Source organism: Colobus angolensis, unplaced genomic scaffold (assembly GCF_000951035.1).
Source record: "Colobus angolensis palliatus isolate OR3802 unplaced genomic scaffold, Cang.pa_1.0 Scaffold38, whole genome shotgun sequence".
In the NCBI taxonomy this organism is placed as follows: domain Eukaryota; kingdom Metazoa; phylum Chordata; class Mammalia; order Primates; family Cercopithecidae; genus Colobus; species Colobus angolensis.
In genome coordinates this window covers 4418035-4432344 of record NW_012117154.1, presented here as the reverse complement: position 1 = coordinate 4432344, position 14310 = coordinate 4418035, and the positions used below count along the sequence as shown (strand labels likewise).

The 14310-nt window shown below is 41.7% G+C and overlaps 1 protein-coding gene across 1 annotated transcript in view; it reads left to right on the top strand.

Moving 5' to 3' along the window:
- The first annotated feature begins 7 nt into the window (after positions 1–7).
- The window catches only part of DSCAM (Down syndrome cell adhesion molecule), an 849899-nt gene continuing 835596 nt past the window's right edge, over positions 8–14310 (top strand). The window contains exon 1 of the mRNA XM_011954055.1: positions 8–70. Coding sequence (XP_011809445.1) covers positions 28–70 — 43 coding nt within the window. The 5' untranslated portion in view covers positions 8–27. The remainder of the gene's footprint in view (positions 71–14310) is intronic.

Below are 14310 nucleotides of genomic sequence, written 5' to 3'. Positions count from 1 at the left end.
CGCGGGAGGCCGGGGAGCGGCAGGGGCATGTGGATACTGGCTCTCTCCTTGTTCCAGAGCTTCGCGAATGGTGAGCCTTTCGGTTTGTGATGAATTTCATTCCTTATCATTGACCTGGAGGGCGGGGGATGGCATTGGATGCATGGGTAAAGTCTTCTTTCTTTTTTCTCTTCGTCTGTGTTTAAATTTTCGTGCTTTTATGTATTTTTTAAATATTATATTTGTTTTTTCGGGGAGGAGAGGTGGCAATGGAGAGGCCGGGGAGAAATTGCTCTGTAATCATTGGAAGGCGCTTACCTAGCCAAGTGACAGCTCAGAGCCTAACTCCAGTACTAGAGAGCTGCCTCATTCAGAATAAACCAGGTCTGGTGACAGAAGGAGAGACAGGAAGATCGCCACTTTCAATATTACAACCTGGAAAGGGATATGACATTCCGAGTGCACGCAGGTGGAGGGGTCAGTGAGGAACATCTCCCTTCAGATTCAGTGCTTTTTGAGATTTTTCAAACACGTAATTTCATGCTAGTACAATGTATCTCCAGCACCAAGGAGGGCTTTAAGAAAGATCTGTCCTTCTATGCACCCCGTGCTGCTTCATGCTCCTCACAGTCGTTTATGTAAAAATATGCACTGATAAGCATTACATCATCTGAAATGTTGACAAATTAAAAAAAAAATACACCTGTATAGTAGTAAAAATGAAATCAGTGAATATTGTAAATAGCATTCCTTTCCTCATGCCCAGCCAATATTATATTTTGAAATGATTTCTTCCTGGGTATTTAGAAAGCTATTGCTCTTGACTGAGTCAGACCCAATTAGTAAGTGTGACTGCACCTTAGGCTGCCTGTCACCACGTAAATATGAACTTACATGTATGAATGGCTTCCTCTCTTGTGGGAACCAGAGGAAATTGTCATCATTTGACATCGCCTGGGAGTAGCTACAGCTTAAATTCCCATTTCAAATTTTGAAACACACATCTGCATAAAATGTATAACCTGCTGACAGTTGAAATTAAACCATTAAGCGGAATCCCCTAGCCAGAAGAGAGGGGAGAGAGAGAGAGAGAGGAGGGAGGGAGGAAGGGGGGGGAGAGAGAGAGAGAGAGAAAAGAAGAAGAAGAAGGAGAAGGAGAAGGAGAAGAAGAAGAGAAAGTAAAGGAAGAGAAGAGAGGAAATCCGACCCTTGTGAGAAAATTTGAGAAGCAAAGGGAGGCTCTAAGATTTTCCTGGAAAATACACAGGGAAGCTCTGCATGTTGGCTGCAAGGCAGTGCATTTTCTTTACCTACCTAGACAGTACCTAAAGAATCAACATACCAACAGGCCAGAAGAAATGCATGAACATTGTCAATATTTTTAAAAAAATGGTGACTACGAAAAGGTGGAGTTGAAAGAAGGTACTATCAAAATGAACATGAAGATGATACTTTCTCTCCAATATAACCTAAAGCAAAGTGTTTGAAACTTTCATTTTGAGATTTCCTAGCAGGAAAGAATTGCAACAAGTTCTGACAAGACACCCATCTTTCCCAGAGGGTACTATACCTGTCCTGTGTCCTCCTGGGAATTTCCCTTCGGGGACAGATCTGCTTAGGGAACATGTGGAGATGTGTCGGGGAAGTCAGCCCTTTCTGCTCTTCCCTTAATGCGACCTGCTAAGAAATGTGCAGATGCCTACAGAGGTGTTGCAAAGACACAGAGCCTTGACAGCCTGTTTCACCTGTCAGGGAGGACCTTTCTGAACTCCTTGGAAAAGGCCTGGGTTATAAGATGAAACAAAATTTGCACCCCACTGGGAAGTGTGTGTTTCAGGATGACGAAAGAGGCTGTGCTGGTTGTTATCAGCCAGTATTTATTTACAGTGTAAGCATTTTGTATGACAAAATGGTATGGAAGAATTTATGATACTGATACAGAGTGTTAGCCTCTGATACAGAGATGCTTTATATGTGTGTGACTTTTTCCTGAATTAGCATTTCATAACTAAAATAAACAATCATAGAAATAATTATATATGGTAATACAATTTCAGAAAACCTCAAATATTCTTCAATATGAAAAATACATGCAAAAATTATGTAGGTGCTCATATAGTGAGTTCTGTGAGTATTATTTTCAAGACTTTTAAAATCAACTGATAATCACCATTATTATTACTGTAATTTATATAGGTAGATGCCACACTATTAGACATAAACAGCAAACACAAATGAATATTTTACATTACTGTATTATGTATTCTGATCCAATCTAGCAGAAGGCTATGGAACTATCTTGTATAAAAATGCCCCTCTCTTTATATGATCAAGCATGAAAAAATAAAAAGCCTGACTGTAAAGCTTTAGGATCTTTGAAGGGGGGAGGGGAATCAGCTTTAAACAGTTTTCTAAGGCATGGTATTCATTACATACTGGGGAAAGGATCATAAAATATATAGACATGTTGAAATAAGAGTCCAGTTTGGAACTGTGCCTGTTCATAAGACCATATTTCAAAAATATAAGAGTGAGTGATTCCTACCTATCTGAATTAAACTTTAAAAAATGGAGAAGTTTTTTTGTCAACAACTGTCATATTTTGTTATACCTCAATTTTGAAAAATTTCTGAATGTGTGTGGTAAAAGATTGATGAATTCTAATACCTAAACTGATTATTACTAGGCCTCAGGCATCAAAATGCCTGACATGATAACTTTTTTTTTTCATTTGTAAAAGATTATGCAGTTTAATATTTGGGGCTGTTAGAATAAGCCCAAAATACATCTGCATTTTAACAGTAGACAACAACATTTTTCTTATTGATGTGTCAGAAGTACAGTTATTTCTTAGTAAAAGTATGATTGCTAGACATACTGCAGACAGTATTTTTTGGGGCAAAAAAAAAAAAAGAAGAAGTCATTGACCAGGCCTTTAATGGGTTAAACCCTTAAATGAATGACCTCACCTGATAAGGTGCAGTAATCGTGTTTTAAAGCAATTTGTTCTGCAATGTTCTGGAAATACACGCGAGCTTCTGTTACAGTGCAAGACGCCAAGGTACACGTATGTGCAGACACTCACCCACACACGTCCCTCAGTGTCTTCTCAGCAAAGCTTCCTACTGCATTGTGTTTCATCACCATTTCTGCTGATTTTAACCCCAGAGCACATTCTAGTTTAAAATTATTGCTAAAAGCAGAGCTAGGCCTTCAGACAAGCAGAATGATAAAGAATCAGGTTTATTATATATAATATATTTTTGCTACTATCCTGGCATCTCTGTTTTTACACACACACACACACACACACACACACACACACAGACGCACACACATGCATTCCTGACATCATCTTTTCCTGAGGTGTGGAATTTTGAGCTCTACTGCATCTGCTTTCATGGGACCTGAGCGTCGTGGAGATTAGAGAGGGTGGGGTGATGGGAGTAAGAAGGTGCTCATTAAAGAGAAGGCGAGTATGCAGCACCTTTGAGCTTCATCCATTCACTTGATAGGAAATTACAGAGCACACACTTGCTATTTTATTTAATTAGAAGCAGACCTTTGTAAATACAAATGCACCTTAAGGACGTTGAAGGTGGTTTTTATTTAATTCACATAAATGTGTGTGAGGAAAAAATGTTATCAGGTGAACAATTTCAGGGCTGCCTCCCCTTCCCTTTCTCCCCCCTCTTTATTAAGCAGATTAAAAATCTATCCATAATCTCAGGGTTCACCTAAAATTCCTAGGCCTTTTAACTTAAGCTGCATGCCCCTCCAAGATGCCCTCTGTAGGAAAACAAAACGCCACGCAGACCTTTAATAAATGCCAGGGAATCCTTTTCCACTTTTTGACTCCTTTGTCACTTTGGTGTGACCATGGTTTGCTGCCTCGGGGGATCAGTGAGTCATGGGGGCTGAACCCACGCAATACAGCATTTTGGTAGGGGAACTAATTTTGACTAAAATATTTGCCGATTTTAATCCCCAATTCCTGGACCTCCAGGTAGCTGGCAAGGTATTTTATCTTAGATGTGTCTGGGGTAAGGGGCACGGAGTATTTTGACAAGAGACTCAATTCAATGTATATTAAAACTTGATTGGGAGAGAGAGAAAGAGAGAGGGAGGAGGTCATTTTATAAAGAAAGACCTGTGAACACTAGATTGGAAATTTATGTTTGCAAAAGAAAATGATGGGTTTCTCAAGTGGGTGCATTTACAAAATCTGTGGCATCCAGGTTTCGTAAAATTAGCTGAATTCCACAGGCAAGATTATGAATGTGACTCATAAATAATTACTAGGTAGTGAAAAAGAATGTATTTTGCATTAGGCATTGCATTCCATAGTATTTCAGAAATGAGCACTTCGATTTCCCTGGTTTCCATGCATGGCCCACCTCACCAGAGCAGGGCAGGCACCCAGGGGTGTGCCCACACAAACAAGCGCGTCTGGGCATTTTCTTGGCTGCTGCACTGAAGTGCACGCTGGGCCTTGGTGCCCGCACCCTCAGCCTGGGAGATAGGGAGGTGGTGCTACCTGCATGCCGATTGTGTCCCCGCTATAGGACACTAGTGGGCGGCAAACCTCAGAAGACTCTTGCAGCCAGCCTTCAGCAGAGCCAGCAAACCCAGCAGCCGCCGAGGGAGGACTGCTCCATGCAGATGGTCAGGGGCTTTCTTCTGAAGACGCCATCCCACGCTCTCTCAAGTTCAGTGTGCCCAAACTCGCGTGTGGTAGAGTTCGTCTAACAGGAACTGTGCAAAGGCAACCGCAGGTCAGGCGGGGTCCGGCAGCCTTTGTTTTCAACTGTACAGCGGAGGAACGTGTTCACAGCAATATCTAGAAACCCAGAAGGTGCCCAGAAAGGAAACAGAGGTGTTGCAGCGAGTAGCGGGCCCGCAGAAGGGTGCATTTGCACCCCCTTTCCAAAGCCGCAAGGGAGCCCCGGCGTGGCGCGCGCCTCGGAGGTGGCAGCTCCGGGAGCAGCTCCGCGCCTGATTGGCTGACCTTCCAATGTCATTCCAGGAGCCGCTGCTTCTCCTGCTGATGGTGACAGGGGTGATGCTGACGTGCCCGCTCCTCCGCAGTCCATCAATCTCCGCAGGCAAGGCTCCGGGACCGGGAGCCCCCTTCCCTCTCCCCCAGGCCCACTGGAAAACACCTGTTCCCCTGGACTGGGGGGTTAACTCTTCCTGTTCCAAAGACCTGGGCACAAAAATGCTCATCTTATCTCTCCCCGCCCCTCCCCCCCAACTATATTTATGTTCTCTTCTTCAATGTTGTGAAAATGCAAGAAAATTCAAAGTTGCATTTCCCTTACCGAATCTATGGGTTAAGATAAGGCAGTGGGAATGGAAGATTCTAGCAGCCCCACGGAGTATCCACTATATCGTTCTGAATTCAAAGGGTGGAGCACATGGATGTTTTCTGCAGGTGACGCAAAGTCTGTCAAGGTGGCAGGAGGGAAGCAGGGACAGGATTTTGGTTCGGAGGTCAGACAGCTTCTGACCAGGACGTTCAGAAGGGTTGAGTTGCAGAGATCTACTCCTGAAAAATCAGTTCCCTTGATATTACCCTTTTTCTTAAAATCCTGGCTGTTGCCTTGATGGTGTCTATGGTAATCGTTAACCCTGCATTTAGGTAATGCTGATTTGACTAGTGACTACCTCTCTCACTAGCTAGACAGGAGCCTCCACAGTCTGAGATGCGTGTGATGCTTGAGCGTGTCCTTAGCAAAGAGCACAGCACGTGGTATGGAGTGGTGGAAATAGATGATGTTCCTTATGGAACGAAAGGATGAAGTGACAGGCAGAGCCTTTCTCCCCTCCTTAACTCAGCTGCCTCCCTCCCATCCACCTCTCTCTTCTGCCTCTAGCTGATTGGCTTCCCATCTTAGTTTTCTTTGCTGGCCTTGCCCTTCTGGTCCCCATCTTGAAATCTGATGGCTAAACCATTGGACTCTTTTTGCTCTACCCACCTTTTTCTGTCGTGGTGACTCAATCACGGTGAAAAATGTTTATTTTCCAGAAATGCCTGTGGCTTGGGGCATTTTCTTCTCTTTTCAAAAAGAGATTCACATTTCGAGTATCTGATGGGAGTTTATCACGGTTGCACAACAGCTATATAATTGCTTTAGGTGCTCTTCTTGCCGTGCAGAGGGTCAAGTGTCACAGACAATAATTTCGTCCATGTGCTGGACCCCTCGTTCTCAAGTGTATGCTGCTAAATGGCATGATTTAAAATTCCTATACAATGTTTATTGCCCTGTCACATTTTGAAAGCCAGCCAGAAATATCAAACCGACATTTAGGATCCCCCCGCCTCAGCTCCTGGGAATTCATTTCTTCATCAAAGAGCCACACAGGACATCAAAACGAGCTTAGTTTCTCAGGCCTTAATCATCTTTAAAAAGTCATACTGCTGTTTTCTTAAGCATCTCATGGATTTATGGTTTTTTTGTCATTATCTTTATTTCTTATTTTGCAGATTCAAATATGACAGTTGGTATCTTCATGAAAGTAACATGAAAGGATAGGTTTTAATCATTGTTAAAGTTGATTTTTGCCCAAATATAAAAATCAAATTAAGTGTCTTATAGCTTACGGTATTTATTAGCTTTTGATTTTTGGAGATCTCTATTTGTTCTATGTGATCAACGCTGAATTTTTAAAAAATCATGCAACTGGATTAATTTTTGGTCTTTAAGCCCCCTGGATTATGTAAATATATATTATGGTTTAACAGAGAGGGATGAATGGGATTGAGAAGCTATATGTCAAGATAAGAAGAAGGAAAGAGGCTACTACACAGAGAGATGGAATGACAGGGATTAATGAATCTTGCCTGTATCCCTAGTTATTTTTTTTTTTACTGAGAAGACAGTGAGTAAGATTTAAGAGTGAGCAAGCAGTCCTATTTATAGAAAGCTGTTTTTAAGTGCAGCCGCAAAGACAGTGAAAGAAAGAATTGAAAATGCAAGAGATCACCTCCATACTAAATGCTAGCTTCCCCTAACGTCCCGGCTCTGTACAGCATTTTGTAGGAGAGAGAGAAAAAGAACGCATACCAACCCTTGCAGAAATATTATGAAATCTCTTTGGACTCTCTGCAGAATATTCTAGAAATGCTCTCAGTCTTTAAGTCTGTGTTAGGCTTGGGAAGCTGGGGGTGAGGAAGCAATATATATATTATCTGGAAACAGCTTGAGTAGGTCTGAACAAAAGACTGGAGGTGAAGGGAGGACATTAAACTTGCAGTACTGCTACAAATATTTCTTCTGTAATAAGTCTTGCCTTTCTTAAAGATGTTTCATAGCAGAATAGTAGGAGGGTGAAATCTGCATACATGTTGAGAGTAAAGCAATTACTGAGGGAAGAGTTCAAATGTAGGATCCTGTGATTATCACAAGTCCCTTCTTGTTAACCTGTTCTCAAACTCTTGGGATTTAAATTGCAAGATATGAAGTCCTTGTTTGTCAGTCTGTATGGGGCAGACAGTATCACCCCAGGCATTGTGATTGACACAGATGTTATTGGACAAGGGAAAAAGAATGCCACATGCTCTGAGAAATGAAATAGTCTTTTTAAGATTCCATATATAAGTGAGATCATGGATTTTGTGTGTGTGTCTGGCATATATCACTTAGCTAATGTCTCCCAGCTTCCTTAAGTATATACAATTTAACATAAAAAAAAGAAATGAAATAGTCTTCCTATCTAAGACTGTATTTGTTCCTTATAGCATTCTGGGTTTACTGGTTCCAAGTGGGCTTTAGGTTTTATTAATAGTAGAATCATTGAATTTGTATGCAAATACTGCTGATTTGCAGGTTGGAAATCTGGACAAAAGTCAGGTCCTGACCTGCCCTAGAAGATGATGCTGTGGAAAGTGTTTGCCTTTTGTCTGATAAAGAACCATCTGTAAAATGGATCATTTTATCGCTAGTCTCTCCATACTATGAGATTGGCATTTTGATAAGGTGATGGAAAGAAATTTGAACTATTTAATTACTGATTTTGATTCATACAAGTCTTGACTCTTTAATATTAAAAGGAAGAAACAGGAAACAGTTTTAAGTCTGGTTTTACACAAAATCTGCATTTTTTTCCCACTGAAAATAATACAGTAAAATCCAGTGTATAGTTCTCTCTAAATACCCTTTCTCATTATTGGATGCTTTTGCAAAACAACAGTATGGTGATACCCCTCCCAGTGATGACCTTGATGACCTTAGGGTCCCAAAGTGGCTTCAGCATTATCATGGAGTCACCACAATGATCAGGTTGAAGCTGGTGTTAGGACCAGTGTGAGTGCGTCACAGGGGCAGAGGGGAGCTGTTGGGAGGTAGCCCATGCCGTGCACTGAAGATCCATCCATGCCACTTCAGGTGGGTGATTGCAGTGGACTCTCATACCATTGATTACTCTTCCTCATATTGAGTAAAGCATTGATGCTTCTCATGCGCATGAACTGCTGGACGATGGGAACATTTCTATGATTGTATCATAAGAGAAAGAAGAAGTAGAAAGATAATTAGAACTGCTGCAATTCTATCTGTATTTTGATTTTATTTCTTATTTTAAATACAAAGACTGAGCTCTATTTCCTATATAATAAGGAAACTTCTTACTTTAAGGAAATATACTTTCTTATGAGAGAAACTCAAGATTCAGTTATTTTCACAGTAGCCCCACTATGGTGTGATTTGATCTTGGGTTCCATAGAGATAAGGAAAATCCAAGTCCCGGTCTGCTTAATTGCCATGTTTATTTTTTAATCTTGGCTGTAGAGCATTTTTAATAACTGATATGTAGCTAGCAGGGTATAAGTAACAATGCTTTGGAATATTACTTGTGAGATTTTAGGAATGAGCTGAAGACACCCAGCAATGACAACAATGGCCTCTACCAGCAACACGGGCACCATAGAGAAGGCACCATGGCTACTTATCACTCCTGCCAGATGTAGTTCTTGTCAGTTCCTGCAAAGGCTAGTCATTTGTCTATTTCGTTGGCTAGTGGAAAGGAAATGCACAAGAAATGTGGAATGCTATGTAAGGGACAGAATCCTCCCTTCACAAGTTGTTTGAGTCGACAGCCCAAGTTAGCAACCTCTATCCGGGGCCTTGACATGACAGCAGAATGTACGTAGGATGATTAATTACCAGATGTGTGTGTGTGCCTATTACGACTCACGCGAATCAATAGCTATTAAATCCTTGGTGGCTACTGTTTTAGAATAGGCTCGATTGAATATTTGTGTAGAAATCTGGGTAGAACAATTTTGACCTCAAGGTGATCTAGGTATTTGTTTTGGGTAAGGAACTCTCATCCATGGGTGGTTTATCTGTGTCTTGAGGGATCTCACATCATCAGCCTTTATTATTCACAGGCACGAGAGGCCCCACATTCTCTGCTATACGTCTACCGCCCCATCGCTGAGGATGGGAGGGTAAGAATATGCTGTAGGCTTCTGTGGGATTAGATGCTTGGAGGCAGTGGAGGCAAATGTTTATGGGAAGACTGAATATGGGGGAAGAGGCTGTGCCAGCCCCATAGCCACACATCCCCTCCACCCATAAATCAGGATAAGGGGAAGACCACAGTCTGCTGACACTTGAAGCTGAATATTAGTTAGTATCTCTTTATCTGGGCCTTCTCAGGTAGGGATCGAGGACACTGGTTCTCAACACCCTGATGTTCTGGGTCTGGGAGAATGGAGAAATAAGATATGGAAGTTTCCTGAAATGCATTTCCTCTCATTAGCCTCCTATTGGAAATTCTGATGCCAGCATTCCGGGGAATGGGCCGTAGTTTGGAGAACTCCCCAGGTGTTTCTAATCCCATGTGACTTTGTCATCTTTTTCCCAGCACCACTAGGGTCTCCCAAGTTATAGTTTACATGTTTGTTATGTCATCTTCCAGCTCTGATACCAGAGAGTTTGATTCTGTAGCCTTGGTGTATGCACGGCCTATGAATTTGCATTATGAACACATGCCTTTGCCTGTTCTGATACATGTGAACCATAATTCACCTTTGCAAAACACACACTTGCAAAGAAGCTACCCAAACAGTAGCTAGGACATTGACCTAGTAAAGTTCCAAGTACATCTCGATGAACTGTTGGAGAACTCTGCATTGCATGGTAATTTATTGGGAATGTCTGTATACAGGGTTAGGGCTTCACTGACCACCGTAAGAATCTGGGCATGTTTCAGGATAATTGGTGCTGGGGATTAGTAACAAGAAAGACTCTTGAGTAGAGGTGTATGTGATCCTGCCAGAGGCACTCCGAAGGTGGATGCTAGCACCTTGCAAATCATCTATGTGTATCAGTATCTATCTCTTTGTGCCATTTTTTCTTCCTGTTTTAGCGTATTTGATATTCAGGTTTATAAATGCTTGTGCTTTGCTTATGGTCTTGATTCCATTGTATTTCTCACATTGGTACCTTCTCTGATAGCAGCTGGAGTCCTAGCAGAGAAGCCCTTTGAAACCTACCTCTAACCATGAGGCTCCAAGCAAGAGATCCATAGTGGGAAACCATTTGGGTGACTCTATTGAACAAGTTTAAGGGATGAGCTAGGATGAGGTGAGACAGGGCAGGAGAGTGGATCTGTTTGCAGCTAGAGGTTTCACTTTGATGCTGCCCTGGGATGCTGCACATGCCTTTGTCCAGGGCACAAGCTCATTCCAGAGCCAGATCTAAAGGGCTCTGGGTCATTTGCTCTGTTGGATTTTCTTGGCTTTCTTTAGGTAAATAATCACAAGCTGACTGTATTTATCATACAAAGCATATGTCATTATGCTAAGTTGTCAGAAAAAAGAGAGAAACTGGCATATAAGGGCATATGTGCATTTTAGACCTTGTTACATGTATGACAAAATTGAGGGCAGTTATTGGTGGCAGATTAATTTTTTCAAAACATTGTGTCCTTGATTTTTGCGCTAAAATAGACTCAAATGTGTGCTGGAGAGAGGCCTAAATTCAGAATCTTAAAAATATCTTTTTGTGTCCTGAGATCTTATTTTAGATAATATTAAAAATAACTTCCACTCCTAGGCATCTTAAACAAGTTTGATGCTATAATCCTTTGGCAATTTTATTGTGATTCACTATAGAAATTGCCTTTTAGAGTGGCTGTTTTGAAATTTAGCTTTAGAAGGAAATGGTATAAAAGCCATTGTAGGCTAAATAAATGTGAATTCTGCTTACTCATCACTACAGCAATTAGGGTAGACTGTTTCTTTGCAATAATAGTTTCCTATACTCATGTTCCTTTAAAAGGGGGTAGGGGCATTATATTAAGAAGTCACAAGCTCTGACAAGGGAATTGCAGAAGAAGATTTCAGTTTAAAATAGCTCACAATTCCTCTCTGATTTGGAGTTTTCACAACCTACATGGTATAGCACAGACTGTTCTCTTTTAAATTTTGTAGTAGAGTAGGTCAATCTTTTCCCATCTCTCCGCCACAGAAAGGGCATAAATATTTCCATAATCAGATTTAATAACCTGCGTTAGACTCATGAGCAATTGTAAATGGTGAAACACTTTCTTTATTTAAAAAAATAAAAACGAGAGATAGTGTGACTCAGTGTTATTATTAGAACAAATCACCTTAATCCATAGAAAATATTTCTTTCGTACAGTAATAAGTGTTGAGTGTTTTTCCCTGAGGTTTCTAGCATCTCTTGATAAGAATGAATATGATTAGGTCCAGCCTGACTGGTGGCCAAGGCAGGTTAAGGTTGTGCAATGAATTGATTATCGTGGAGATACATTTGCAAGAAAAGGAGGAGCAGTCTGCATTTCGCCTCTCTCCATCTTGTTCACCTTTCTCTCTCCCTCTTTAGAAACTGGGAGCAAATATCAGAACGTCCATGTGCTCAGTGAGAGTGGAGGGAGAAAGCCGTATTTCCCTGGGGCGTCTGGAGGCTTCTCTGGATTTATTCATTTCCAAAGTCACTGGTGGTTTGCTCCCTCATGGGTAGGTGGAAGACACTGCTGTGATCTCATGCCTGCTCAGGACACATTGAAGTCTGGAAGCAAGGGTTAGAGTTCTTTGAGCCTGTGAGTTTCCCCATTCAGAGGTGCTCCTGGAAGTGTCTCCCTCAAGATCTTTGATGGAGGAGGCTGGTATTTAATTATTTTTTTCTGAAGTGCAGAGGCATAAGCATTAAGGGTTATTGTAAAGCTTTAAATAGATTCATGAGAAATAAGGTAAATCCATGGAACTGGGCAACTATTATTATTATTATTATTACTTTGAGATGGAGTCTCACTCTGTCGCCCAGGCTGGAGTGCAGTGGCGCAATCTTGGCTCACTGCAAGCTCTGCCTCCCAGGTTCACGCCATTCTCCTGCCTCAGCCTCCCCAGTAGCTGGGATTACAGCACCCGTCACCATGCCTGGCTAATTTTTTGTATTTTTAGTAGAGACGGGTTTCACTGTGTTAGCCAGGATTGTCTCGATCTCCTGACCTCGTGATCTACCCACCTCGGCCTCCCAAACTGGGCAACTATTATTTTAGGCTCATTATTTTTTGGCAGATGGAAATAAAAAGACTCCTCCCCCTATTTTTATGACTTGGTTAGTTTTACAAGAAGTATGCACCGGACAAATTGTGTTCTTCAGTGGTTCTTAACAGAGGGCAATTTTGCACCCACAGAGGACAGTGAGCAATGTCTGGAGACATTTTTGGTTGTCTCACCTCTGGTTGGAGTTTGCTACTGGCATCTGGAGGGGACACTCACTGTAAGATGCTCAACATCCGGCAATGCACAGGACAGCTCCCCACGACAGAGAATGATACAGTGCAACATATTAATTGTGCCAAGATTGAGAACCCTGACTTAAATAGCTCAGAGTCTAGTTACTGTAACATCAGTACTGCATTTTTTCCATGGATTTTAGAGTGGTCCTGGAGAGAGACGAGGAAGGAAAACGTGAATCTCAGTTGCAGTTCCTTTGGCTGCTAAAACCATAGCTGGTGATGCTTGTCATTGATTAACTTTATTTGCTATTTTCTTCCTTTTTTTTTATGAAGAAAGGGAAGCCAAATTTGTGTTGCCTCTTTTGTCATTAAGAACATGGATGCTCGGGGTGTTCCTGGGTTCCTCCAGCCATTTCTCCTTCAAGCAATTATGCTAATTAGTGTTTGATCAGATGATTAAATTATAATGTGATTAATCCTGTGTGCTAACCGCTCTGAATGCATTTTCTCTCGCTTGGTTGCCCTGTGCCCGAAGCACCCTTTGCTGCGGCTGGCGGAGGCCTGTTTTTCCCGTGGATGTGGATTTCTGTTTTCAAAGCACTGCAAATTCTCTTTGTTGCCTGGTAAAAGGGAGAGGGGATATTTTTGTAACCTGTTCTCTCAGGCAAAGGCTGGACTGGAGAGGCCTCTGGGAAATATTGAAACCCTAGTTAGAAAGCACTAATGATCTGAAGATATCAGATGTGGAGAAACGCTTGAAGAGGAGAGAGCGTCTGTGTGCACAGACAGCTGTAGTGGCTCCAAAGTCCGTGAAGTCTTTTTCTCTGGGAGACTTTTTGCTGTTTGCCTTCCTTTCCCTCCTGAGTGTCGCCTGAGTCTCTGCCTCTTGTGTATGTGGTGGCCTTGGCAGGGGTGTTCTCTGTTTATTTCAGGTTTATATTTCCTTAAAAAGGCATGCCATCCTTTGGTTTTGTTTTCTAATAACACGGCTTAGGTTTGCTTTCGCATGCCGTGTACTTTGGGTGATTTTTTGAGACTCGTTAATTTACAATGTTGACAAAATACTTCCTAATGTAAGAAAACTGGGACTGCGTAGGAAAGAATGTGAGTAGAAAATATCGATGGTGGTGTTGCCATCGATGGGTTTCTCCTCTAAGGCTGCAGATTACCATGGCTCATTGTGTAGTTTGATGAGCTTAGCAGTGATCGAATTTTTCCTTGCGCCCTATCACTTTTTCTCCCTTTATATTAGCATAATGGGGTAGTCTGGATACAAGAAATAGGAGCATGTAGAATATGTATAGTATTTTAAATCAAAATTTGCATGTGTTTGGATCTGGCTGGAGCTCATATCCTCTTGTGTTCAAGAGCAGGCCGCACGGTGATACCATATATCACCATTCCAACCCCTGGGCCACAAGAATTACTCAGAGAGAGAGTAAATATCTGCATAGATTGTCACATACCCCTTCAAATATTGTGTAGTCTCCTTCATAGAAATTAAAATCTCTTGGTTTTCTTTGAAGAAAGAAATCCTCCTTGTAATTATTTCCCTATAAAAGAGTGAGGGTCACAGGAAACACGTATGTCCTGGGCATCTAAAGTGTGTGGATGCTT